The sequence below is a fragment of the Mustela nivalis genome (genome assembly GCF_964662115.1).
Source record: "Mustela nivalis genome assembly, chromosome: 11".
Lineage (NCBI taxonomy): Eukaryota > Metazoa > Chordata > Mammalia > Carnivora > Mustelidae > Mustela > Mustela nivalis.
The window spans coordinates 110821981-110846529 of record NC_139030.1 but is presented as its reverse complement, the minus strand read 5'-3'; the positions used below and the strand labels follow the sequence as shown (position 1 = coordinate 110846529).

Below are 24549 nucleotides of genomic sequence, written 5' to 3'. Positions count from 1 at the left end.
TGATGGTCCCAATGTATAAATCTGGGTGTGCACAACAATATAATTCAAATTATAAAGCTGTAATTTGGAAATTACATGTGAACAGAACCATGTCTGATTTACTTTTATTTCAATAGTTTTGAATCACTTACTTTGTTCAGTACGGGCATGGCTCCCCTACAGGGTTTGCTCCTAGAAGGCACTCAGTGTTGAGTCATTTATTTTGACAAGTAGCCCAACTCATTAATACACTTAATTTCTTTATATTTAATGTAGTGCATGGTGGGTATTGTTCGAAGCTTTTCTGCTTTTCTTTCCTTTTTCAGATAAATACTTGTACCTGATATATACACTACTTCTCCCAAACCAACTAGAAGATAATCCACAGGGGAAGAGAATGCAGGGTGACCACTGCTTCTCTGTCCCTTCTTCCTGAGGAGCCCTTCCCAGACGCTCCACCCCATCACTGTCATTCGTGTGAGGTCAAGAGCACACTTTCGTGGAATTCACGTTGGGACCATCTCTTCTGTCTCTTCTTTGTTCTTCTCCGGAGAGTCCTGTCCTTGGGTAGTTTCCTTTGTTGGTTGTTTCCACTTCTTTCAGAATCGCTATGGACACTTCAGCCAGCGTCTCCCAAGTGCACAGCCACCTGTCGCTTCCTCTCCCTCTATCTTCTTCCAACTCTTGCCCGTCTGCTCCGAGGAAGGCTCTCTACCTTCACGTGTTCTTCTTACTCCTTTCCTCCTTTCAGGGGCTACAGGAAGGCTCACATCGCAGCTGCCAAGGCACACACTTTGGGCAAGGAAAATCCAAATCTTTCATCCACCCTCAAGGGTAATCCACTCTCACTGGTGGGTCCTCTGCCTGCGGAGTGTAGACCTGCGGGGTGTAGACCTGCGGAAAGAGAGCTTAGAGAAAGCCAGCCAGCCGGATGGAAGACAAAGGCTGATCCCCGGACTGGGAGCAACAAGAAAGCCCAGAATACGGTGTGCAAAGGGAAGGGGATCTGGATAAACTCCAGAGGCTGTGAGCGGAGTATTTTCCCTACTCACCACTCCCTGCCCCGTGTAGTTGGCTGAGAATCATTAGCGGCCGGTGTCTTAGTCCTTCAGGCTGCCATAACAAAAATACTCAGACGAGTGGCTTAAACAACAATTTACTTCTTCACTATCTGGAAGTCCAAGATCAAGGTGCTGGCACTGGCAGATGATTTGGGGTCTTGTAAGGAGCCACTTTCTGGTTCACAGATGCCATCTTCTTGGTACGTCCTCAGGTGTAAGTAGAGGCAAGAGAATTCGCGATCTCTTCAACAACGACTCTCCCCGGGGCGCCTGGGTGGCTCAGTCGGTGGGTTAAGCATCTGACTTTGGCTGGGGTCAGGATCTGGGAGTCCCAGGATCAAGCCCTGCAATAGGCTCCTTGCTCAGCAGGGAGTCTGCTTGTCCCTCTGCCCCTCACCCCTCCTGCTGTCTCTCAGTCCCTCCCTCAAATAAAATGTTAAAATACGAAAAAAAAGACCCTCCCATTAATTAGGGGCTTACTCTCCTGACCCACTTCCTAATTAGGGGATTAGCATTTCAACAAATGAATCGGTGGGTGGGGGACACAGACCTTCAGCTCGCCAAAGCCAGGAATAAGTGGACAGTAGTGACTGTTGTTGAGATCCAGTGTTACAGAACAGCTAACTGTACCAGCAAGCCCTGCGCAGTGGGGCCCGAGAAGAGAAAATGTGGGAAGAGAAGAGAGAGTAGCTGAGTTGGAACCACTGTTGCCAGAGAGGACAAAGGAGGAAGAAAAACCAGGCCCTATTCTTTAAAAAGTGTCCAGAAATTGTTTTTGGAAAGTCTTTTCAAAATTTTCCTTACATACTCTTCTACCTTAAACACAAATTTTTAAAATAAAACCAAAATTACTCCTCATTCAATTAAATGGTTGTATTTACTGTTTAATGTTATATTAACATTTTTCTGCTGTTCAGTTAGCAATGTATAGTGTAAATGTCTTTATTGGTAGAAGTCAACCCGCTGTGTCAGATGACTTCCACGATCCTACCTCGTCACTGCAGTCTGTAATTCTGTATTTTCACTAGCATTTTATCAGCATTTGTAGCCCGTGCTGGGAATCCATCTCAATCCTTCTTTTCCAGCAGGGATGGGAAGACAAGTTAAAATTAGCCGACTTATACATACGCTATTAGAACTAAACTAGATGTATGTTGAATTTCTCCAAAGTATTTGAACTACTTTTAATATACACGAAAGGTTGAATTATGTGAACGTCATAAGCCTTTTACATCTTAAAATTCTACAGTGTCTTAAAATGCAATGTATGAAGATATGCTTTTTTTTTTTGAAGAGTGATTATTTTTAGGGTCATGACTCTTGAAATGATCAGTTATTAAATATATTCTCATTAGCTTACCTTTAAGAAATCTGTTATAATTTCAATATACTAAAATATTCAAATCTCCATACATTTAAACATCTACTTAATCTACAGCACACATCCAAAGCTTTAAATTTCATTTTACAAAATAAGGGTAATTTTAATGATATTTCTGGTAATATGAATATTACACATGACTCAGTTAATTGTAGGGCCACCACCACACAGAGCGGAAAATTCATTAAGTACAGAATTGCTCTGAGGCGACAACAGGAGAACTGAAAGATAGCATTATATTCTTGTAGGTCATAAGCCATAATGTTATTCTTTCTCTCCTCTAAGAATATTTTTAATCTATATGAATTCTTTTGTTTGGAATCACTGAGGCATTTTAAAGTAAGAAATCTTTCTGAAAGTAATAAATTAATGCTCTTTCAGTGAAATTTCACTCAAATGTCAGAACCACCACCAAATTTGTATTTTTTTTTTACTTAAAATTTTTTGGTTTCTGAATGTGGAAAAGAACTCCTTATTCTTGTAAATATACCAATCACTTAAGTACTTTTTAAAAATATGTTATTTATTTGAGATAGAGAATTAGTGAGAGAGAGAGAGCACCAGAGGAGGAGGGTGGGGAGGGGCGGGGAGAGAGGGAGAAGGAGGCTCCCCCAGCGAGCAGGGAGCCCAACACAGGCCTCAGTCCCAGGACCCTGAGACCATGACTGGAACCGAAGGCAGACATTCAGCCAAGTGAGCCACCTCAGGTGCCGCTGAAGTGTGTGTATATATATATATATACATATATATATATATATATATTTTTTAAGATTTTATATATTTATTTGACAGCGAGAGAGAGAAACAGTGAGAGCAGGAACAGGAATAGGAGCAGAGGGCATGGGAGAGGGAAAGCAGGCTTCCCAGAGCAGGGAGCCCAATGTGGGGCTCGATCCCAGGACCCTGGGATCATGATCTGAGCCGAAGGCAGACGCTTAACCAACTGAGCCACCCAGGTGCCCCGCTTAAGTACTTTCAATAATAGTATTTTAAAAATCCTGTTAAACACATACGTACTGAATTCAAAAGAAGTAGAAGACACACTTACGGGACAGAATGGGATATGGAACAATCAGAATCTCTAATTGTTACCTTACGGGATGGAGTGCCTTCCCTTCAACCAGCAGGGCCTGGCAATGGGAGATACCTGTGTGTGTCCAGGGCATGGGGCTGGAATGGGAGGTGGTGTTGAGGGTGGCATGGGTGGCAAAAGCGGTGAGGAGGTCTGTAACAATCATGCTCCTTTACCTGAGTTGTCTCAGATACAGATGAACGCCTCAGTTCTGCTCGTGAGGAGCCATCCTGATTATACTGTTGTCATATAGACACTGTAGACAGAGAATTGGACGCCTAAAAGCTTAAAAATTTATCTTTTTTCATTTTCCTTCCTCCCACCACTTCCCCCAGCACCAGAGAGTGTTTAAGGCAATGCAAAGTGGGCCAAAAATACCATTCTTAATGTGGGAAGGATATACTATCTAAACGTGCCCAGAAAACAAACAAGGAGGGATTTCAGTGTTTAACTGTAGAAATACAGTAGCCCCAGATTTCACTTTCCTTGCTTTCAGGAACCCATGGTCTAGATGTAGATGACCCTCCTTCTGAGGTAACATTGGCAGGCGGATAATGAGCTGGAACCACGTCACAGGCCTAGTCCTTCATCTCATCACTGCAAGAAGGGTTAGTATAGCACAATGATATTTTGAGAGAGACATTTACCTAACTTTATTACAGTATGTTGTTATAATTGTTCTAGTTTATTATTACTTGCTGTTGTTAATCTCTTCCTGTGCCTAATTTATAAATTTATCATAGAGAGTTACAGGAAAAAACACAATATATATATATATAGGATTTGGTACTATTTGTGACTTTAGGCATTCACCAGGGGCCTTAAAGTATAACCCCCCCCCCCCCCCCAACGGATAAGGGGAAATTATTGTACCTAGTCACAAGGCAGAAGAAAAATATCTTCCCTAACATGTTTTCTTTTCAGCACCTTGTTCAATACTGGCCAAACATCCAGGTTCAGTAAGAGAACTTAATGTGTTTCTGTCCACTCTGGAAACAATTCTACTGGGAGGCTCAATAGTCTAGGTGAAGATTGCTCATTTCATGACTTGTGAATTACTAATTGTAGAAACTTATGGAAGGAAGTTATTTTTTTTTTTCTAGCCCTTTACAACCAACAATGTTTGCAAAACATCAAGATTCCAGAGAGAAACTAGAATTTTGCCGTTTTCATTGCTTGAAATTTTGTTAACCTGCATCTTTCCAAGAAATTGTCTTTATTTTGTAACAACCTGTTAACTGTCTCTGTAGCAGAACAAGGTCCACAGGAGCAAAACCACAACTGGGTTAAGACAAACCTCCCGCAGATTTTCTCCAATTGTTGAACTTGAGGGAGCGAGCCTGCCTGCTCACTGGAAGCACCGCCAGGCCAGTCCGCAGGGCACCCCTCACTCACACGGGGCCAGGGGTTAACTGTACACATTATGGACATGCTACATCCCATCGCCGTGTTACCCCTTCTCTCCAGAGGTTTGTGACCAGGAGGAACAAAGCGCGGAGCCTTTAAGAGGGTCTTTTCCTTTCCGCGCCCGGCCCCGTCCGCGGCTGATGCGGGAGGAGGAGTCCCTCTCCGAGCGCGCCCCGCACCCCTGCCGCGAAGTGGGCCCCGTCCGGGAGGTCAGCCAGGCTGCGGGCACGGCTTCTAGAAACCGGATTTTCATGCTAAAACGCGACTCTACCTGTCCTGGCAGCAGCTGGCGGTTTACGGAGTACGTTCCGTCCTGCAAGAGCACATGGCTGCTGAAATTCGGGGATTCTCCCATTTTCCGTCTTTGCAAACAGAGGGTAGATTCTAAGACAAATTTCCTTTTTTTTTTTTTTTTTTGGCAATAGCTGAAGTACATTTATGGAGGTTTTCAATGCTTTGGTTAGAAAAGTTTATGCAAACCGAACTGAGACTCCGCCGCGCGCCCGGGGGCTCTGTTTCGCGGCCCCGCGGGGCTGCGGCGCGGGCGGACCTCCTCGCCTGAAGCGGCCGCGCGGACCCGCAAAGTGACAGGCCGGCTCTCGGGGGTGGCAGCGGCGGAATCGGCGGCCCGCAGGCGACCCGCTCGTCCCAGCCGCGCCCCGGGACTGTCGGCTCCCGCTCTGCCCCTCCCCCACTCCCGCCGCCGGGGCCGGGGCGCGGGGGCGACAGGGGCGAGGCGGGGGCCCTGCGGGACGGCCACGGCCGGTCCCCGGCTGCGCACCTGCCACCCCGCGCCGGGCGGCCGCGCTGACCCCCCCGCCCCCGCGGGACGCCCCAGCACCGCAGCCCGAGGGGCACCGGCGCGGCGGCCTCCGGCGGGGGCGAGCGGGCGCGCAGGGCCGCGGGCGCTCTCGGCTTCGGGGCGGCCTCGCGAGCAGCCGGAGCGGCGGGCCGCGCTCTTGGGAACGCTGCACCGGGAGCCTCCCGCGTTCGGTCGGGTTTTTTCCCCAAACTGCAGACCCTCGCGGCTCGGCGGGCGGCCGGAGCGCAGGCCCGAGGCGGCGTCCCCGCCCCCCGCTCCCCCGCCCCCTCCCCCGCGGCCCAGCCCCCCGCCCCCGCCCCGCCCGGAGCGGCCCTCCGGGCGCCGCCCCCTCGCGAGCGCCCACTCGGTTCCTCCCAGCTGCCGCGCGAACGGGCCGCCCCCCGGGCTCCGCGGAGGGGGCGGCGGGAAGGGGCCGAGCCCGGGCCCCGGCGGCCGCCGCCCCCGCCCCCGGCCCGCGCCGGCCCACGCCGGCTTCTGCGTCACTCGGCCGCGCGTGGGCGGGAGCCGGAGCGGCGAATGTGGCAAGCGCGGAATCTCCCCATGTGACCGCGCGCGGGGGGCGGGGGCGGCGGAGGCGGGCGGGGGAGGGGGGGAGGGGAGGGCGCCGCGCGCCGGGAGGAGCAGGGAAGCGGGGAGGAGGGCGGGCGCGGCGGGGGAGGCGCCGCCGCCACCGCCCGCGCGCCGCAGCCCGGAGGAGCCGCCGCCGCGGACGCGGCCGAGCCGAGCGCCGTCGGGGCTGGCGGGCGGGCGGGCGGGCGGGCGCGTCCGAGCCGGGTGGGGAGCCGGAGCGCGCGCCCACCGCCTTCCCTTCCCCCCTCGATGGGCGCGGGGGCGTCCCGGCCGCCGCAGCCGCCTGAGGAGGGAGCGCTGGGGGCCGTGTCTCCGGAGTCGCGGCCGAGCCGTCCTCGCGGGAGAGCGCGCCGAGCCCGCCGCAGCCGCCGGCCGAGTACGTACCTGCCCCGGCCCGCCTCGGCCGGGACGCGCGGCGCTCGCGGGCCAACTCGGGCGGCGGAGGCGCGGGCGGCGCGGGCTCCGGGGCGGGCGTCCGGGGCAGCGGGCCCCGCGCGGCCGCGGCGGAAGCGGACGGCGGCCTCTGGTCGTGTGGGCGATCCCCGGAGCGAGTCGGGGGCCGCGGCGGCGGGAAGGGGGCGAGCGGGGCCGCGGGCCGGGGGCGCGCGCCGTTGCTCCGGAGCCGGCGGGGGCGAGCGCTCCCCGAGGGCGGCCGGGGTCGTCGCCGAGTCGGCCGTGCTGGGGGCGCGCGCCCCGCGGAGATGGGGCGCGGACGGCCCCGATCGCGGCCGCCGGTGCCCCCCGCTGCCGAGCGCGGTTTCTGTTCCGGCCGCGGAAGGAGTTTCTTGGAAGTGGCTGTGCCAGAAACTTGGCTCCGGGCGCGGAGCAGCGGGAGACGCGTGCTCGCGGGGCCGAGCGTGGGGTTCCCGGCGCGGGGGGCGGCCCGGGGCAGAGCGCTGCGACCTCACGCGTGCACACGCTTGGCAGGCGGGGTGCGGCTTCAGCCTCCGGGTCCGGGCGACCGAGGCGGGAGGCGACCCCGGCCCGTGAGCCCAAGTGTTCTCCGCTCTCGGGGAAGGGCCGTGGGGCTGGGGGGCGCGCGTGGGTTCCGCGCACCGGCCTCGCAGCAGGTGGTCGCGAGGACCCCCCCCCCGCCCCGGCCCGCCTGCAGCTGCCCCCACAGTCCCCGAGGGCGGCGGGCTGGGAGACGGGGGCAGCTGTCAGGTTAAAGGGTGGACGTGGAGTGACCGCTCGCGGCCGGCCGGCCTGTCCCTGGCTTGTCTCAGACTCGAGGAGGGCAGAGATCGGAAGCGGAGACGGAAATGCTCGGATCTTGTTTAAAAATATTTTGGCAGTTTTGATAGATAATATTAGATTGCATAGGAACAGAGGCACGGAATTTGAAATAGATTAGTCACGGAGGAAATGCCAGGCGGTTTTGTTAGAAAAGTGTGCACACAGTGAATTACCTTCTTAGATTTTCACTTTTTTGAAAGATTTCCTTTCTAAGACATACCAGATTATGACACGTCATAATTTGTATGTGGGTTTCAAGAATAAATATTGGAAAAGGGAGGTTAGCATTTACTTTATTTTGGGGTGGAGGCTGATATTTTCCTGAAGACTTAAAGGAGCTGCTTTCAATCTAAGTGCCAGTGAAAGTGGCTCTTAGATTCAAGGGTATCCCTTTTCCTCCATTTTTTAGTATTGAGACATTTTAATATTGTCTTCTAATTAAATTTTCAAATTATGGTATCCTTACAGGTATTAATATGCATATAAAGGTTTTCTTAAGAACCTATGGGTGCCTGGCAAGGTCAGCCTTCTTTATTCTTGTTTGCGTGTTGGATGCTGGACAATTAGGTCTTGAAAGAAAATAATTTCAAGGAACCATTGGGAAGTTTCTTGTTTTAATTTTATGAGTATCTTGTACAAAAGTTAATATGCCATCCTGATATTAGAAACACGTTATATTTCTTGGCTCTGGTGATTCCTAGTTATAGGTGAATGAATCAGTAATAATAATACAAACATGGAGGCATTGTAGATTTTTTATTTCATTTTGCTTGCTAATTGTGGATGTTATTAAAATGACAGAAATCCTTAGCAATACTATAGCTGATAAAAGGAAATTTAGTGAGTTCATATGTCTAGTAAACAAATTGATATATTTAATAATTTACGTCTTGTCCTTTTCCAGAATTATTAATACAATTTAACCTCAACTAAATTAATTAAAAATTTTCCCTTTTTGGGACCAGTAAATAACACCCATCGTCTTATAGGGAAGTTAAATTATTTTCATCCTCCCTCATTGTTAGAGAATCAGTTAAAGCATTTGATATTTTAATCACACTTTAAGGACATAATGGTTTATTATTCAAGATTTGGGGGGTTTGCACTGTGGTTGCTTTGAAAGAAGAAATTAAGTGTATTACAAAGTGGGAGAGATCTTTGAAGAATATATGGGTTGAACTTTAAGGTTTTTTTTTTTTAATTTATTTATTTGACAGAGAGACATCACGAGTAGGCAGAGAGGCAGGCAGAGAGAGAGAGAGGAGGAAGCAGGCTCCCTGCTGAGCAGAGAGCAGGACTTGGGGCTCGATCCCAGGACCCTGAGATCACAACCAACCCGAGCTGAAGGCAGCGGCTTAACCCACTGAGCCACCCAGGCGCCCAAACTTTAAGTATTTAAAGTAAAAGGTGGTTGGATGGAAACAGAAACATGTCAGGTTTTTGTGTCTCTTGACCTAAACTCTAAGACTTGGGCCTCATTCCATTAGAGGTCTGTCTGTTTTGTTGGTGCTGTTCATGTGCATTATGAATATGATGTTTTATGTTATGTTTCATGGAAATGAACATTTTATAATATGTTTTGATCAGTATTGAGATTCTGCTAACGTATAATTATCTTGCCTATGCATATTTTATCGTGGAGTTTATTAAGTATATTAAGGAATAAATAATACCCTTTCAAGCATGATATAAGATTCTCAGCCTCTTTGTTTTAGATTCAGTTTTATCTTATATGCTTCTTTCATTCTTTTCAGTGGAATGAAGAATAGTAGTTATGATATTAAATGCAAATTTTCTTTTTGATCTGACATGTTCAAAAACTAGTACAATAGTAGAGTATACTCTTAAACTTAATAATGAAACAAGTGGGAATACTGAGAAGTTGGTGCTGGAAAAAAATAGTAATCCTCATCTTGTCAGAATTTGCACAGCTAAAACCTGGCATTAAGCTTTCAAACACTTTGTCATTTCTCAACACCTTGGATTTAGGGGGCTGCGCAGTTAATTTGCACAGTATGTTAATTTTAAGGAGAAATTTCTGGAAAAAGCATGCCTTCTACATGCTCAGAGGACATTCATGTTTGTTGAATGACTTGTCTGTTGGTTGGTTGAAGAACTTCCAGCCATATCTTATGAAGGGGTAAGACACTTTTTCCTCCAGTTTCATTCAGAATTCAGAAAAAAATTCATAGGAGGGAACATTTTATGTTTCCTAAATTACTGTTAATTCATTAGGAGCTGTGTGTTCAACTCATAGCTCTGACAGTAATAAGATCCTGAATATTTTAAGATCACTGAATGCTGACTGATTTGCCTAGGTTAAATTATTTGGTACTTGGAACACAGAAACACCAGCTCTGCAATCTGAAGTAACCCATGATGTAAGTAAACTTTATATGTAATTATTTCAGCTTGAGTTCTAGCACTAGGACAAAAGTTGAAAACAATTCATTTCCCAGGCTTAATGCTTATCCTTGCCTAAGCCAACCTCTGACTTGTCCTAAACCTTTTCCGTTTCAACCTGCAGTATACCCACTGCACCTTTCTCACCAGGCCCCTATACCTTCAGACTCCATTCTTCCAAACTCAGTGGTGCACTTCTGAGGCTTTAAATACAGTCTCTGCCCTTAGGTTTCCTCATTCTTTCCTTAACATTTCCAGTCCACTTTTTCATTTCCTTTAGCATGCACTGGATTTCCGTCTAGATGTTAAGAGGAAAACAATCTGGTGGAACTAATTCACCTTAATCTGTAAATGACTCATGAGCTAACTCTTCCCAAGGTTTTTCACATTTTTTATAAATCTGTAAGAAGCTGCTGTTAACTTAGACAGTTTTAAAGTAAAAATTTCAGGCTGTGTTGGGAGGAAGGAATTTATAGTCCTTTGCATGAAAACTAAGTGAGATTTTACTGGGATTCTGCCCTTGTTATCTCCTCATTCCTGAAGGGTCTCTGTTCTTTCGAATGCCACAGACTTCATGGAAGTGTGTATATGCTGTGTGTGTGTGTGTGTGTGTGTATTTCCTGCATGATGAAGAGAAGGATTCAGGAGTAGTGATGATCAATCCATTTGATATTTGTGGATAACTTCTATTGCATTTTAATTTATAGGAACAACGAAGGAAAAGACCTAGAATCTTTGATGACCTTTTAAAATGCTGGTGTTGGGACTGGACTAACCCATGAAGTATATTATAGTCCTAACCACATGTAGTTCCTGTATCTGGAAATAATCCTTAGATCTTTGGGGAAAGTAGCCATGTTACGGAAATCCAAATAGCCTTATAAGAAGGAAGTATTGAGGAAGAGAGAATGTAAAAGCTTTCAGGGAAAGTAGTAGCTAAAGTGATAGATTGGTCATGAGATACCAGCTCACAAAGACAGCATCCCTTTGGGAGGCTGCTCGTCATAATCTGTCTCAGATGTTGGGTTTCATTCAGGAGCAGCCTTTATAGAGTTGTTATTTTACATTGAACACTTAGCTAGAAGTGGGGGATAGAAGATGAATGAGACTGAGTTTCTGCCTTCAGGCAGCTTAAAACCTCTGTTCTGCAGAGCCTGGCCAGGTTTCTTCTTCATCCCATAGCTCCTTCTGTATAACACTTAGCACTTATCACCGTGTTTAAATGTCTTGCTTCTTTGTCTTCCTTCACCCTCGTAACTCGTTCTCTATGAAGGGTCGTTTGAAGAAGTGGGGAAAAAATGAGAAAGCGTAGGGTTCAGAGAAGGGACAGGACACCAGGGGGTGTGGAAAAGACCAGCGGAGGTGGGCAGGAGAGAGTATGCGGGGCACAGGGGCAGGGAAGTGGGAGGCACATTCAAGGAGTGCCTGGTGTATCTCTTTGGCGTAAGCACAGGGCTGTGTTTGGGACCAGAGAGAAGGCTGGAAAGGTACAGGTTTGGGTCTGGGATGCCTCTCGGAGAAGTCTGGACTTCTTTCTCGTTGCAGTGGGGAAATTTGCACAGATGGGTACAGAGTCACACCTGTACTGTAGGAAGATAAAGGTGGTATTGCAGGGTGGGATGTCTTGAAGGTAAGGAAGCTGTTTTCAGAGTGGAAGCAAGAAGCGGTGAAACTAGAATTAGGTGCTCTTGAGGTAGAGAAAGAAGAAAAGGATGGATATGTGGCTTAAGGAGATGAAGATTTGAGGAAGGAAGAAGAAAGCACAAAGGTGAAAGCATAGTGATGCAACTGAAAAAGAGAAACGGGAAGGGTAGAGTTGGGATTCTGGAAGGAGAGAAACATGGACACTTGCTTTTGGACTTAAAAAATTTGAGATTTTGACAATTTCCAGGTAGTAGTTCAAATGCAAAATTATCACAAATTATTTGTGCTGATGTTCTCAAACTTGTCCATTATGAGGATCATTTTTGTAAATTAAAAACATTATAGATGTTCACTGATAATTTTACTTTCAGTATTTGTTGAGAATTGATACACTGTAAGAACGGCTGCCATGAATTTGGTTACGCACTTAAATGAGTTAAGAGGCAGGGAAGAGAGCATAACATGCCCCTAACCAAGTCAGGTAGCCAGCATTTCAAGGAGCTGTGGTGGGGCTGCAGAAAGGTTCGAGGGACGGGCGGGTGATAACACGGTGGTTTCTCTGAGCTCCGACCGAGTCGGAGCCCAGGAAGGCGGACTGAAGCTCCTTGGAAGGGAGGGAGGCCGGGAAGACCCTCCGTCCCACACCATGCCCCCACGGCCCCACGTCCTCACGTCCCCCACAGCATCCCAAGGGAGATGTCTTGCTTCCCTCAGGCATGTCGAGTGCTTCCTTGTGGTTCAGTGACAACATAGGAGTTGACCAGTCGAGTTTTCTGGGCCAAACTCACCCCTTTTTCTCATTGAGCAGGTTTGAATCTGACAGATGACTGATCCTACCTGTAAGGAGGAGGCAGCTTTCTGTTTTGTTTTATTTTTAAGGTTCTGGAGCAACTGTTACCATTTAAAATAGATTAATGAATAAATGACAACAAATGGCCTTAAATGAATCCATTGTTGTTTAATTCCTCTTCCTCTGGAATGGACCAGGCTGAACAGCGTTCAAGCTGGTGCCAGTGGCGCTCGCTGTGTGTAGGTAGCAGGCCTTTGGTGTGGATTTTGAATGCAGTAAAAATTAGTAACTGGTTTCTCTTCACTGTGGAATTCATGAAAAGGTCAGACTCAGCATGGTTGTTCCAGCATCCTGAAAAGACCAGGTAACGGTCTTCAGCTGAGTAAATTCACTGTGCTGTTAGCTATCTGTGTACAGTGTTGTTGGCAGGATCTTTTCCTGTTTGCTTCAGCTTCAAGAGCTGCAGTTAGAAGCTCGCTCCTGATTTATTTGACCTTCATGTTAAAGCATGAATAGATACAGCATTTGTAAAAACAGAAAATCTCATAAGAATTTTCTTTTAAATCAAAATCGAGTTCATATATGAGGTGGTGGGTATTTGAATGATCATATCACAACAGGCATTTGTAAGGAACTGAAACATTCTCCCAAGGCAAAAGCTTAAGGAGGAAACTCCCCTCCCAGCAGTAGGTGTGGGCCTTCAGAAGCCTCCTGGGACCCTGAAGAGCTCTCGGCGTTATCTTTCATCTGGTATTTTGACTTTGGGAATGCACACGTGGTCCTATCAGTCATTACGGAGATAGTGTAATAACTAGTACTTTCTTCTTGCTTCTGCTTTTTTATCCCCTTAGGAACTAGGGGTTTCTTTTCTTCCTTGGTAAAGATGAGAAAGGAAAAGATTTGAAATTAATTTTTTCCAAAATTATAGACATTTTAGAAGAATAAAACTTAAGTTTGGGGCTTTAGTTTTCCTTAAGTTTCTCTTTAAGTTTGACGTATCTTTTGTTGCTAATAAAAAGATTCAAAAACTATTCTTAACTGATTTTCACACATACTCTTTAGACGAAAGAGATGTGAGAAAATCTAAGAGGAGCACATATGATGAGATAATTGATGACACCATAAACCTTGCAGTTGCATAGCTCTCTTCAGAAGAGAAGATTGTGTGGGCACATGGTATATATGAGATGGATGACTTCTGCCTCTGAAACCAATAATACATTATATGTTAATTAATTGAATTTAAATGAAAAAAGATTGCTTGTGTGTGTGCGCACGCGCATATGTGTGGTTATACCTGTATATGTATTTTTTTTGTGTACTGGAGTTGAAAGTCTTTGAAGCTCTTGCATTCGGTGTATGATGGGAAAGGAAGTTTCTTTTCTCCCTTAGACGCTTTCTACGTTTGGTATAATGCAATCCAATACAGATTTAAACTTGTATCCATAGTTCCCAAGAGTTGTGTTTCTGTGGGTTAGTGTCCAGCTGGATGATATACTCTCTCCTGGAGAGTCTCCCTGGAGTGGGAGGACAAGTAGATACTCCTCTGTGTGATGTAGAAGATGCAAGAGGGTTTTTATCCAGAGGGGTCAAGTGGCCTGAACCTGAAGGTAGATTTAAAGAATCTGGATGATCACAGAACAAGTAGGAGTTCCTGGTGCCCAGAGGCTACACTAAATAGGGATCTTCTATTGTAGTTCACCAAGTTTGCCAAACCATGGGAGTCTCAACACAATGACCTGGGAAATTGTATTTTTTTTCAAGATTTTTTAAAAAATGTATTTGTTTGCGCATGAGCACAAGCAGGGGAGCCACAGTCAGAGAGAGAAGGAGACTCCCTTTTGAGCAAGGAGTGTGATAAGGGACTTTCCCAGGACCCTGGGATCATGTCCGAGTGGAAGGCAGATTCTTAACCCACTGAGCCACCCAGGCATCCGGGAAATTATCAGCGCTCCAAGTGATGGTCCTGGGTGCTGTTAGAAAGCTGCTGCTCCCCAATTGAATCTTTTTTTTTTTTTGTATGCCTTGGGAAGTTATCAAGTCACCTGGAAATACCCTTATAAAATAAAGGACCATAAAATTTGAGGCGGTCACTGGCTAATCAAAGCAGATTGTGGGTGACACAGACATTCCTGAAGATGGGGCTTCCCAGAAGTCAGTCCTTAGGGTGTCAGGGAGATATAGTATCCCTGAGTGGGATGACTGAGACTAGAATTTTGATAGTATTTTGATCATGGTATAAAGAACAAGTCCCAGATGTGGTGGCCTCCTGGCCTTCAGAGATGTCCTAATACTCTTCTGCTTACCTTATCTCCTAGTTCACTGTTGCTCTGTACTATTTTGAATTGAGGCTGGACCTTCCATTTCCCTCTGATGCACATACATATTCTTACATATTCTTATGCTCTTCTGTAATGTTCTCTATAGAGGGCCACAAGGTCCTTTTTAATCCTGAAGGTGCAAGTTGATTATAACATGCTTATTTGTTTCTCTTAAGTGGAAGTACTTGGCCAACTCCTCTTTGTATGTGGGAGGTCTCCAGGCAACTGTGAATAACTTTTAAAGGCTGCTAAGAGGTCAAGAAATGCTTTGCTGGGTCTTGTTCTGTCTCTTTAAAAGCAGGCTTCTTGGTCTTGATTGGGCCCCCAAATTCTGTTTCTTCCTGGACTGTCTTGGGCTGTCTGCAGCTGCATTAGAGGCTGTTCCATCCTCTGTTCCAGCCTGTGTCTCTGACCCTTACACACACCAAGATCCAGGCTGCTACTTTGCACACAGGGCAGAGTTTTGAAACATCCTACCTTACGCCATCTTCAAGTGCTAGATGTTTACAAGAGAATCCCATCATCCTGATTTTTCTGTACCCCAGTGCCTTCGCAGTTCTTAGACTCTCACAGATGTAATCCCGCGGTCAATCTGTTACTCTTTTCATGGACTCAGCAAAAAAGTGTCAAAGAATGGTAGCCATTTCCTCTCCTTTATCACTAGTACCTAAGTGCTCACCAAATCTTGTCATTTATTTTGAAATTTTCCTGCCTCTTTTCCTGGGTTCTTAAATACACCACCTGTCTTCTGACCTCCAATTCATACTGAAATCCAATCCATTGTGCTCAGCCTACCAGGCCAATCTTACTCGTTTTTCTTTATAAAGTGGGAATTACTGTACCAGTCTGGCAGGGCTGCTACAAGGATTACAGATCTTCCTTGACTTACCATTGGGGTTACATGCCAGGAAATCTGTCGAAAGTTGAAAATTGCCACGAGTTGCATTTAATGCAGCTAACTTACTGAATATCAGAGCTTAGCTTAGCCACCTTCATTGTGCTCAGAACACTCCAGCTTACAGTTGGGCAAAAATCACCTAACACAAGGCCCATTTTATAATAAAGTTTTGAATAGCCCATGTAATTTATTGAATACTGTTCTGAAGGTGGAAAAATAATGGTTGGTGTGGGTACAGAATAATTGTAAGCATATCAGCTGTTGACCTCATCATTGTGTGGCTGACTGGGAGCTTTGGCTCGCTGTTGTTGACCAGCATCAGGAGTGTCACTAGCCCAGGAAAAGATCAGAACTCAAAGTGGCGTGGTTTCTACTCAGTGTATACGGCTTTCCCACCATCATAAAGCTGAAAAATTGTAAGTCGAACCAGTGAGTTGGTTACCGTTTGTAGATGTCATATTGTCTGACGCAAAGTCAGTATTCAGCAAATGGCAGCGTAACAGACTTATCTCCTCCCTGAATCTGATTGTTACTCACCTCACCTTTCACACCACGGAAGCAAGCAGCAAAATGCATTGACAGAAGTATGGGATATAGAGCCCCCATGAGCCTTGATTTGAGTCCTTGACTTCTGCTTGACTGCCTGTAAGATTTTAGGCAAATTACTTATATTCTTTATTTTTTTAAATTTTATTTATTTGACAGAGAGTGGTCACAAGTAGGCAGAGTGGCAGGCAGAGAGAGAGTAAGGGAAGCCAGCTCCCTGCTGAGCATAGAGCCCGATGCGGGGCTCCATCCCAGGACCCTGACATCATGACCTGAGCTGAAGGCAGAGGCTTAATCCACTGAGCCACCCAAGCGCCCCCAATTACTTATATTCTTTATATTTTTCACTTAAAAATGGAAACAGTTATCCTGACCACTAGGATTGGTAGAAGAATAACATGAGGTGACTTTGGTCAAGGGGGAATGCTTCCTTTAACTAAAGGCAGTTGCTGCGCAAATGCTCCTCGTCTTTGCCCTTCCGGAAGCGCTTCTGTCCGTTCCGCAGTGTCCCATGAGGACGTGTAGGAATGTCGGAGCCAGCGTCACGACTGTGTCCTCTCTTCTTCTTCTTGCAGGTTGAGTCCATCCACAGTAATGGCCGCGGCCTTACCCAGGACGCTGGGGGAGTTGCAGCTGTACAGAATATTACAAAAAGCCAATCTGCTCTCTTATTTTGATGCCTTTATCCAACAAGGTGGTGACGATGTCCAGCAGCTCTGTGAAGCGGGGGAGGAGGAGTTCCTGGAAATCATGGCCCTCGTGGGCATGGCCAGCAAGCCCCTCCACGTCCGAAGGCTCCAGAAGGCGCTGAGAGACTGGGTGACGAACCCCGGCCTGTTCAACCAGCCGCTGACGTCGCTGCCCGTCAGCAGCATCCCCATCTACAAGCTGCCCGAGGGCTCGCCCGCCTGGCTGGGCGTGTCCTGCAGCAGCTACGACCGCGGCAGCAGCGCGCGCGAGCCGCACCTGAAGATCCCCAAGTGCGCCGCCGCCACCTGCGTGCAGAGCTTGGCGCAGGGCAAGGCGGACGCGGCGGGGAGCGTGGTGCTGCCGGGCCTCGGGGAGGCCAGACTCTGGCAGGGCCACCACGCCCCCGAGAGCGAGCACAGCCTGTCGCCCGCCGACCTGGGCTCGCCCGCGTCCCCCAGAGAGAGCAGCGAGGCGCTGGACGCGGCCGCCGCGCTCTCCGTGGCCGAGTGCGTGGAGCGGCTGGCGCCGTCGCTGCCCAGGAGCGACGCGGCCGACGTGCGGGAGCTGCTGAGGAGCAACAAGAAGCTGGCCAAGATGGTCGGCCACATCTTCGACATGAGCGACGACGACCCGCGCAAGGAGGAGGAGATCCGCAAGTACAGCGCCATCTACGGCCGCTTCGACTCCAAGAGGAAGGACGGGAAGCACCTCACGCTGCACGAGGTAGGACGCCGCGTGGGCCCGTCGAGCCTCCCGCGTCTGTCCTGGTTCCTCACCGGGGAGTGCGCTGGCGCTCGGCCGCGGGGGACGTCCGGCCGGGGAGCGGCGCCCGCGCCCGTCCGCGGGGGCAGGAGGGTCCCTCCGCACGGAAGACGGGGCGTGTCCGGCGCGTGCGGCGCGTCTGTGGGGCCCGGGCGCGTCTGTGGGGCCCGGGCGCGCCGGCGCCGACGCCGCGAGGGCGACTTCCGGAAACCCCGGGCGACGCCGCAGAGCGCGGAGCCGCGGCGCTTAAAGGCGGCCTGTTTTTTAATTAAGACAGAAAATAGGATTTTACTTACAACGGTTCACGGAAAAGCCATGTCGGGGCCTTGGGGGGCTCCGTCAGGGAAGCGTCTGACCCTTGATTTCGGCTCAGGTCACCGGCTCAGGGCCGTGAGCTCGAGTCCCGCGGGGGCTCCGCGCTGGGCCCGGAGCCGGCCGGAGGGTCTGTCTCGGCCCGTCCCTCTCTCGGAGACGTGGGGGACAGCGGCGTTTTCGTCGACTTTAGAAAACAAAAGTCATAAAAAACAAGACCAGAACTTAAAAGTGATTTTCAGCTAGCATAGACAGTAACACTTTAGTGGACGAATGTCACAGGTATTACGATGGATTTGAAAATTGTTTCGGTTTGGCATTCGGCATTCAAATTCCCATCCTCTGCAGCGCTCTGTCCAGAAAACCCTTCTTCCCTCTCCCGCATTGCCCGCCTCCCTCTCGTCCGCGGTCGGGGCGCCTCGGCTGACATGTCGCTCAAGGATGAGCCTAAGTCTGTTCGGATAAGTTTTCCCACAAGTAGAATGACCTTCCCTTTCCTTTCCGTGTCTGTCCCTGCAGACACCACAGTCGCCGTGACGTAAGCACTTCACTGGACGTGCGTGTAGCTGACCTGTCCCTCACAGCGTGCTTTGGTTTTCTTCAGGGCAGAGATAATGTCTCGTTCATTTTTACATCCTCAGAGTCTAACACACCCTATACATGTGTGGCAGATAAATGCATTTTCAGAGTTAAAAAGACATTTTATTGCTAAATTTTTATAGCATTTATCCGATAGAAGAAATAAATCCTGTAGAAGAAATAAAATGTTCATTTGAATGTAGTATTCCATGTAAGAAACATTAGGTTTCCCCCCTGATTTGTACTTTAGCAGAGCAAAGAATATTTACTGCAAATTTATATTTAAAAAATAATAAATAAGTAAATAAAACTTACTGCAAAAATATTCAATTATTACAAAAGGATGTAAAGAAGTTGAATCTGTAAACTTTCAGATAGTTTTCTTTACGTGTACAAATAAGGGATCATATTTGGTACACTATCCTCTAATTCCTTTTTTTAAAAAAAACTTATAACACTATACTCACAGCACAATATATATATTAGGTATCTTTCCAAGTGAATACACCTAGAGTTACCTTTTTTATTTTGGGGTCATTGTATTCCAGAATGTGAACATGCCGTTACTTATTTATCTGAACCATTCATTTTGTCATTTAGGATGTTTCTATTTTTTTGATATGGTAGATATGAACATTATATACATACTCTTTTACAGACAGACTTGGCGTGTTTTCCTGTAGAATAGATTCCAACATGTAGTATAATGGAGTCAAAGAATAAATAGATTTAATATTTTAGTAGATGCTGCTGAATTGCATTATACAACTACAGCTTTATAATTCCATTATTACATGCAACTGTCCATTTCTCCACACTCTTGCTAATACTGCATTTATCATTCTTTTTAATCTTTGACAGTCTAACAGATGAAAAATTTTCATTGCTCAAGTTTACTTAGTGAGGATGACTATCTTTTCATATGTATAACAGACATAAAATTTTATGTTCTTATCATTTGTTTTGTTTTAATTGTTTAATGTTTTGTTTAACATTTAATTGTTTGATGTTTTAATTTATTTTTCTTACCCCTAAGAAATTTGATTGGTTAGAAATTTTTATATTTTAAGGATATTAACCTTTGGTCTTACATTGTAAACATTTTCCCAGATTATCATTTGTGCTTTGACCTTTCAGACTCATTTGCCATGTGGAAGTTTAATTTTATATAGTAATATTTATTGATCTATCCTATATGATTTCATTAGTCTAGTTCGCTATTCCTTTACCAGTATAGAATTACTTTAATTACTGTAGCTAAATAATGTATTTTAATATCTGGACAGGCAAGTGTTCCTTCAGTAGTCTTGTTTTGTAGCTTCTATCTTTCTGGGTGGTCATGCATTTCTTCTTCCAAATGTAATTTTTATATTTATTTATTTATTAAAAGATTTTAATTATTAGAGAGAGTAAGAGTGTGCATAATGAGCAAGAAGAGGGGCAGAAAGAGAGGGACGAGGAGACTCTCCACGGAGTAGGGCGCAGATGTGGGGCTTAATCACAGGACCTTAAGGTTATGACCTGAGCTGAAGTCAGACACCCAACCTACTGAGCCACCCACAGGCCCCCCCAAATGAAATGTTTAATGCATTTATTAAGTTGCCCAAAAATTTCTATGGTATTTTTTTAAAATTCCTTAAAGGTATGGATTAATTTGGGAAAAACTGACATACTTAAAATAATGAAAACCCCATATAGTAATGTAGTGTGTATATTCACATATTTAGCTCTTTTATATTCCTTCATAATTCTACAGTTTTATTCCTGTGTCACAAAGGTTTCGCACATTTCTTGTTAGGTCAAATACTGTGAAGTATATATATACATATTAAATGTCTTCTATATATTCAAGTTTTTATTTAATAGAGGATATGCAAATATATAAGATTTAAAAAGGATATAATTGTAAGTGAAATTTTTTCCCACTTTTTAAAAAAGATTACTGTCACTGGCTGATTTTTGTATATTAATCTTGTTTTCAGCAATTTCACAGTCATCTTTTTAAATAAACGCTTTTAGATGTGAATGCATACTGGAGCTTAAAATAAGGAAATTGGTTAGCAAAATGTTTTAAGTAACAGTGCATCTGATTTGATCTATTTGGGGCATATCCCTTTGTAATTGTATGTATAGTTCCCGTACAGTAACTGACTCACAAGAACTTAGGAATCCATCTAGAAAATACACTTAGCATTATAATTCAGACACACTTTGATGCTTTCATTACCCATGAATTAATGGAGGAATCTACCAAAAGGCTATTATGGTTGTCATTAATAGAAAACAAAGGGCAATACATGTTGGTAGTTTTAGTTTCATGCTTTAATCTAGTTCTAATGTAATTTTTTTTTAAGATTTTATTTATTTATTTGACAGAGAGAGATCACAAGTAGGCAGAGAGGCAGGCAGAGAGAGAGGAGGAAGCAGGCTCCCTGCTGAGCAGAGAGCACAACTCGGGGCTTGATCCCAGGACCCTGAGATCATGACCTGAGCCGAAGGCAGCGGCTTAACCCACTGACCCACCCAGGCGCCCCTCTAATGTAATTTTAAAATATAGCAGATGAAACCCAAAGTTGAGTCAGTATTTTTTCAAAGTGAAAGTATGTTAAGAGATGACTTTGATAAACCAAATCAACCTCACTTTTTTTCTTTTTAAAGTCCTAACCTACTTTTAAAAAATAGAAAAATTATTTCACACTTGGCTTTTGCTTAAGGTTTCTTTGCTTCTTTGGATAAATAGGTACAGATGGTATTTAGGTAATGAGATTATCATGAGTTTCCCAAAATAAGAGAACACTCAGAATGAGTGCTAGAAGGCTGAGATGTGGGGGCGGGGGCTTTAGAAGATGTGGCTTATATCTTTGAAACTTAGACCACTTGTTATTTGTAAACTCAAGTATGTGAATCTGGTCCAAAAATACAGTTTAGGATAGATGTTTATGAGTCAGGATGCTTCCTTCAAACCAGTAGCCATTCAGCACTTGGTGGATATTATGAAATCCTGAGAGAATTAAAAGAAAGGTACTACATTAAGTGTACCTCCTAGGTATGGTAATTTCACATTTTCTCCCGTGACTATTTAAAATGAGTGAAAGATACGTGAGTTTTTCTAAATTCCTAAGATTAAAGAACAGTACTGGTTTGTCCTCAATTTCCAAATAAGGAAATATATGACTCATTGTTAAGTCACTGTCAGTATTTGAGAGTTTTCTTCATGAATCCCATGTGGACACTGTTCTTTCAATCTTTCAAGACCTACAGCTGTAATATGTAGGTCACTAGTGAATGAAAACCAAAAAGTTATCTGCACCTGAAAACATTTTCTCAGCTGTAAGCTACATAAAATTCTCTTTCTTAATGCATTTTTATACTTGTTTCCAAATGTACTATGTATCAGGCAGAAAGAATTATGAAATTAATCATTGTTAGAATAAACACTTTTTTGTTTTCTTAAAGCTAAAAAATCAGCGATGGTCTTGGTACCCCGCTGGATATGGCCTGGTGTATAGGAGTCAGACCATGAAGATAGTGTGAGTGGCTGGGCCTTGAACCGCACTCGTTGTTGGGGTGAGGCAGGTTCTAAGGGACAAACCCCAAAGTGTTAGAAGTCCAGGCAGACAGGATGTTTCGTCTTTCCCAAGGTGTGTTACATGGTAAGCAGACAAGCAGTGTATGTGTCAGATCTTAAGTCCGTGAATGGATGAGGAGAAAGAAACTGAAAGTTGAAAGCAGCAAGGCCAGTGGAGGAGGCAGGAGCTTGCGGTATCAGAAATGCGAGCGAGTCGTCAGCTTGGCATTCTAGAATATTTGTCAGATAGCATCTTCCATTGGAGACTTCTGGCACTTAAAGATGGGAGGGGGTGGATGGGTAAGTGGGTAAGTTGTAGACCTACTGGAAATTCTATAGGAGCTGAAGTGTATGTGTTACTAAGATAACGACTTGGGCCCACAGAATACGCCACATTTAGGTCAGTTTTCCTTGTAGTGCTGAGAAGTCAAGGCTGAAGCTTTCAGAGGAACCCAGCAGTCTTAGTTTTGAGAGGGGAGGATTTTTGAACCTGGGACCCCCATAGATAGACCTGAATACATTATTGATAAGTTATGATGCTTTATTCTAAACTCTTAGAAAGCATTGATTTCAGCATCATATACTTGAATTTTTTTTAAATCATTTTTAAAAATGGGCTGTAGGACTATCAGAGTAGTCTTCTTTTGAGTCATCTTGGTAAGTCACATTTTTCTAAATATGTCCATTTCATCTAAGTTTTCAAACTCATTATTGTAAAGTTGTTTATCATTTTTAAGACCTACTGTTGTTTGTACATTTCTCTCATCTTTTTTTACAGTTTGCTTATTTGAGAGAGTGTATCCGCATGAGTGGGGGGGAGGGGCGGAGGGAGAGGATCTTCAAGCAGATTCGCACTGAGCACAGAGCATGATGGGGGGTTCCGTCCCGTAACCTGCGAGATCATGATCAGAGTCAAAACCGAGTCGGGCGCTTAACCAGCTGAGCCACCCAGCCACTCCCGTTTGTCTCTTTTCCCCCCAGATCAGTTTTGCCTGAGATTTGTCTGTTTTATTCATCTTTTCAGGGGTGTGTGAACTACAGCGCGTGGGTCAAATGTGGCCCATCTCCTGATTTTCCAGTAAGTTTTTGTTAGAACCCAGCCAGGCCAGTTAGTTTATGTACTCTGTGTGACTGCTTCTGAGCTATAACTTCAGACAGAGTTCAATAGTTGTAACAAAGACTCTTTGGCCTCTTAAGCCTAAAATACTTACTATCTAATCTTCTACAGCAAAAGCTTTCCAACCCCTGATCTCTAAAGGAGCAACTTTTGGCTTAGCTGATATTCTTAGTTGTGCCCTGTGTGTGTGTGTGTGTGTGTAGTGTGTGTGCACGTGTGCTCTCTTACAGTTCATTTTATTGTTCTTTTCTAACTTAACTCAGATGCTTCCTAGTTCATTGACGTTTAGCTGTTCTTCTTTTCTAATGTAAGCAATTAAGGCTATAAATTCTCACTATATACTGATTTGGTGTAATTCTCAAAGTTTTGGTATCAAGTCCCACCTCCCCCATTCTGATTACTTCTCTTTTTATTTATGATTTCTTACTCATGAATTATTTGAAGTGTGTTTTCATTTCCAAATATGAGGGCTTTTCCTTAATTATTTTTCTAATCATTTTTAACTGAATTACATTGTGGTCAGAGCACATGGCTTACATATATTAAAACCCACTGAGATTTTAGTGTGGCTCAGTGTGGCCCGTGTTTCGTGTGTGTTTCTGCAGGTGGAGTGTTCTGTGTGTGTTTCAGCAAGCTTACTCTAAGGTAGTCTGCTTTTGTCTGCGTGCTCTGTCAGGAACAGTTGTGTGAAAACCGGCTACTGTGGTTGTGGAGTTCTCTGTTTCTTTCTGTGCTCTGCACCAACTCTTCTAATCTTTCATAGCCCATTTTGCTTTAAAAGCCTATTTTGTATGATTTTAATACAAGTACATGTGTTTTCTCTTTGTTATCTTTTTACCATCCTTTTGTTTTCAGTTTTTCTGAATCCATGTTTTACATCCAGCTCTTGTATTGGAATTAAAAAATTAATAGGCACATTTTTCTTTTATCCGGAACAATTGACTTATTTACACTTTTTATAATGACCACTATTCTGAATTTATTTCCCTTATTTTATTTTGTATTTCTGTCCCTCCCTTTATTTAGATCTGATTTACTGTCGGAATTAGTTTCCTTTAGTCTGAAGTTTATCATGTAGAAGTTTCTTAACAGAGGCCTACCGATGGCAAATTCTGTCCAATCACAACCCACTTTAAAATATCTTTATTTTGCCCTCGTTGTTTATTCTGGGTATCAAATCCTGTATTGTCTGTTATCTTCCCTTACTAATTGAAGATATTTCCTTGGCTTTTGGTTTTTCATTGTTGTGTTTATAATCCGTGTTATCTGTTGTTTGCTTTTGAAGTCTTCTGTTTGCCTCTACCCCAGTTCTTTCTCTCCTTCTGTTTTCTCAGTTTTTCTTGATCTTTTTTACTATATTATTCTTTAGTCACATTTTCATCTCTTTTTC

General features: G+C 45.2%; 1 protein-coding gene across 8 annotated transcripts in view; it reads left to right on the top strand.

Moving 5' to 3' along the window:
* The first annotated feature begins 6222 nt into the window (after positions 1–6222).
* NAB1 (NGFI-A binding protein 1) overlaps positions 6223–24549 on the top strand; it is a 44695-nt gene continuing 26368 nt past the window's right edge. For 2 of the 8 annotated variants that reach the window (XM_082690552.1, XM_082690549.1), the window contains exons 1-4: positions 6555–6669; positions 9848–9910; positions 15902–16001; positions 16707–17544. In XM_082690552.1, coding sequence (XP_082546678.1) covers positions 16726–17544 — 819 coding nt within the window. In that variant the 5' untranslated portion in view covers positions 6555–6669; positions 9848–9910; positions 15902–16001; positions 16707–16725. Of the gene's footprint in view, positions 6245–6341; positions 6670–9847; positions 9911–9950; positions 16002–16706; positions 17545–24549 lie in introns of those variants that run through there. The other 6 variants (XM_082690546.1, XM_082690545.1, XM_082690547.1 and 3 more) reach the window with 6 other exon arrangements.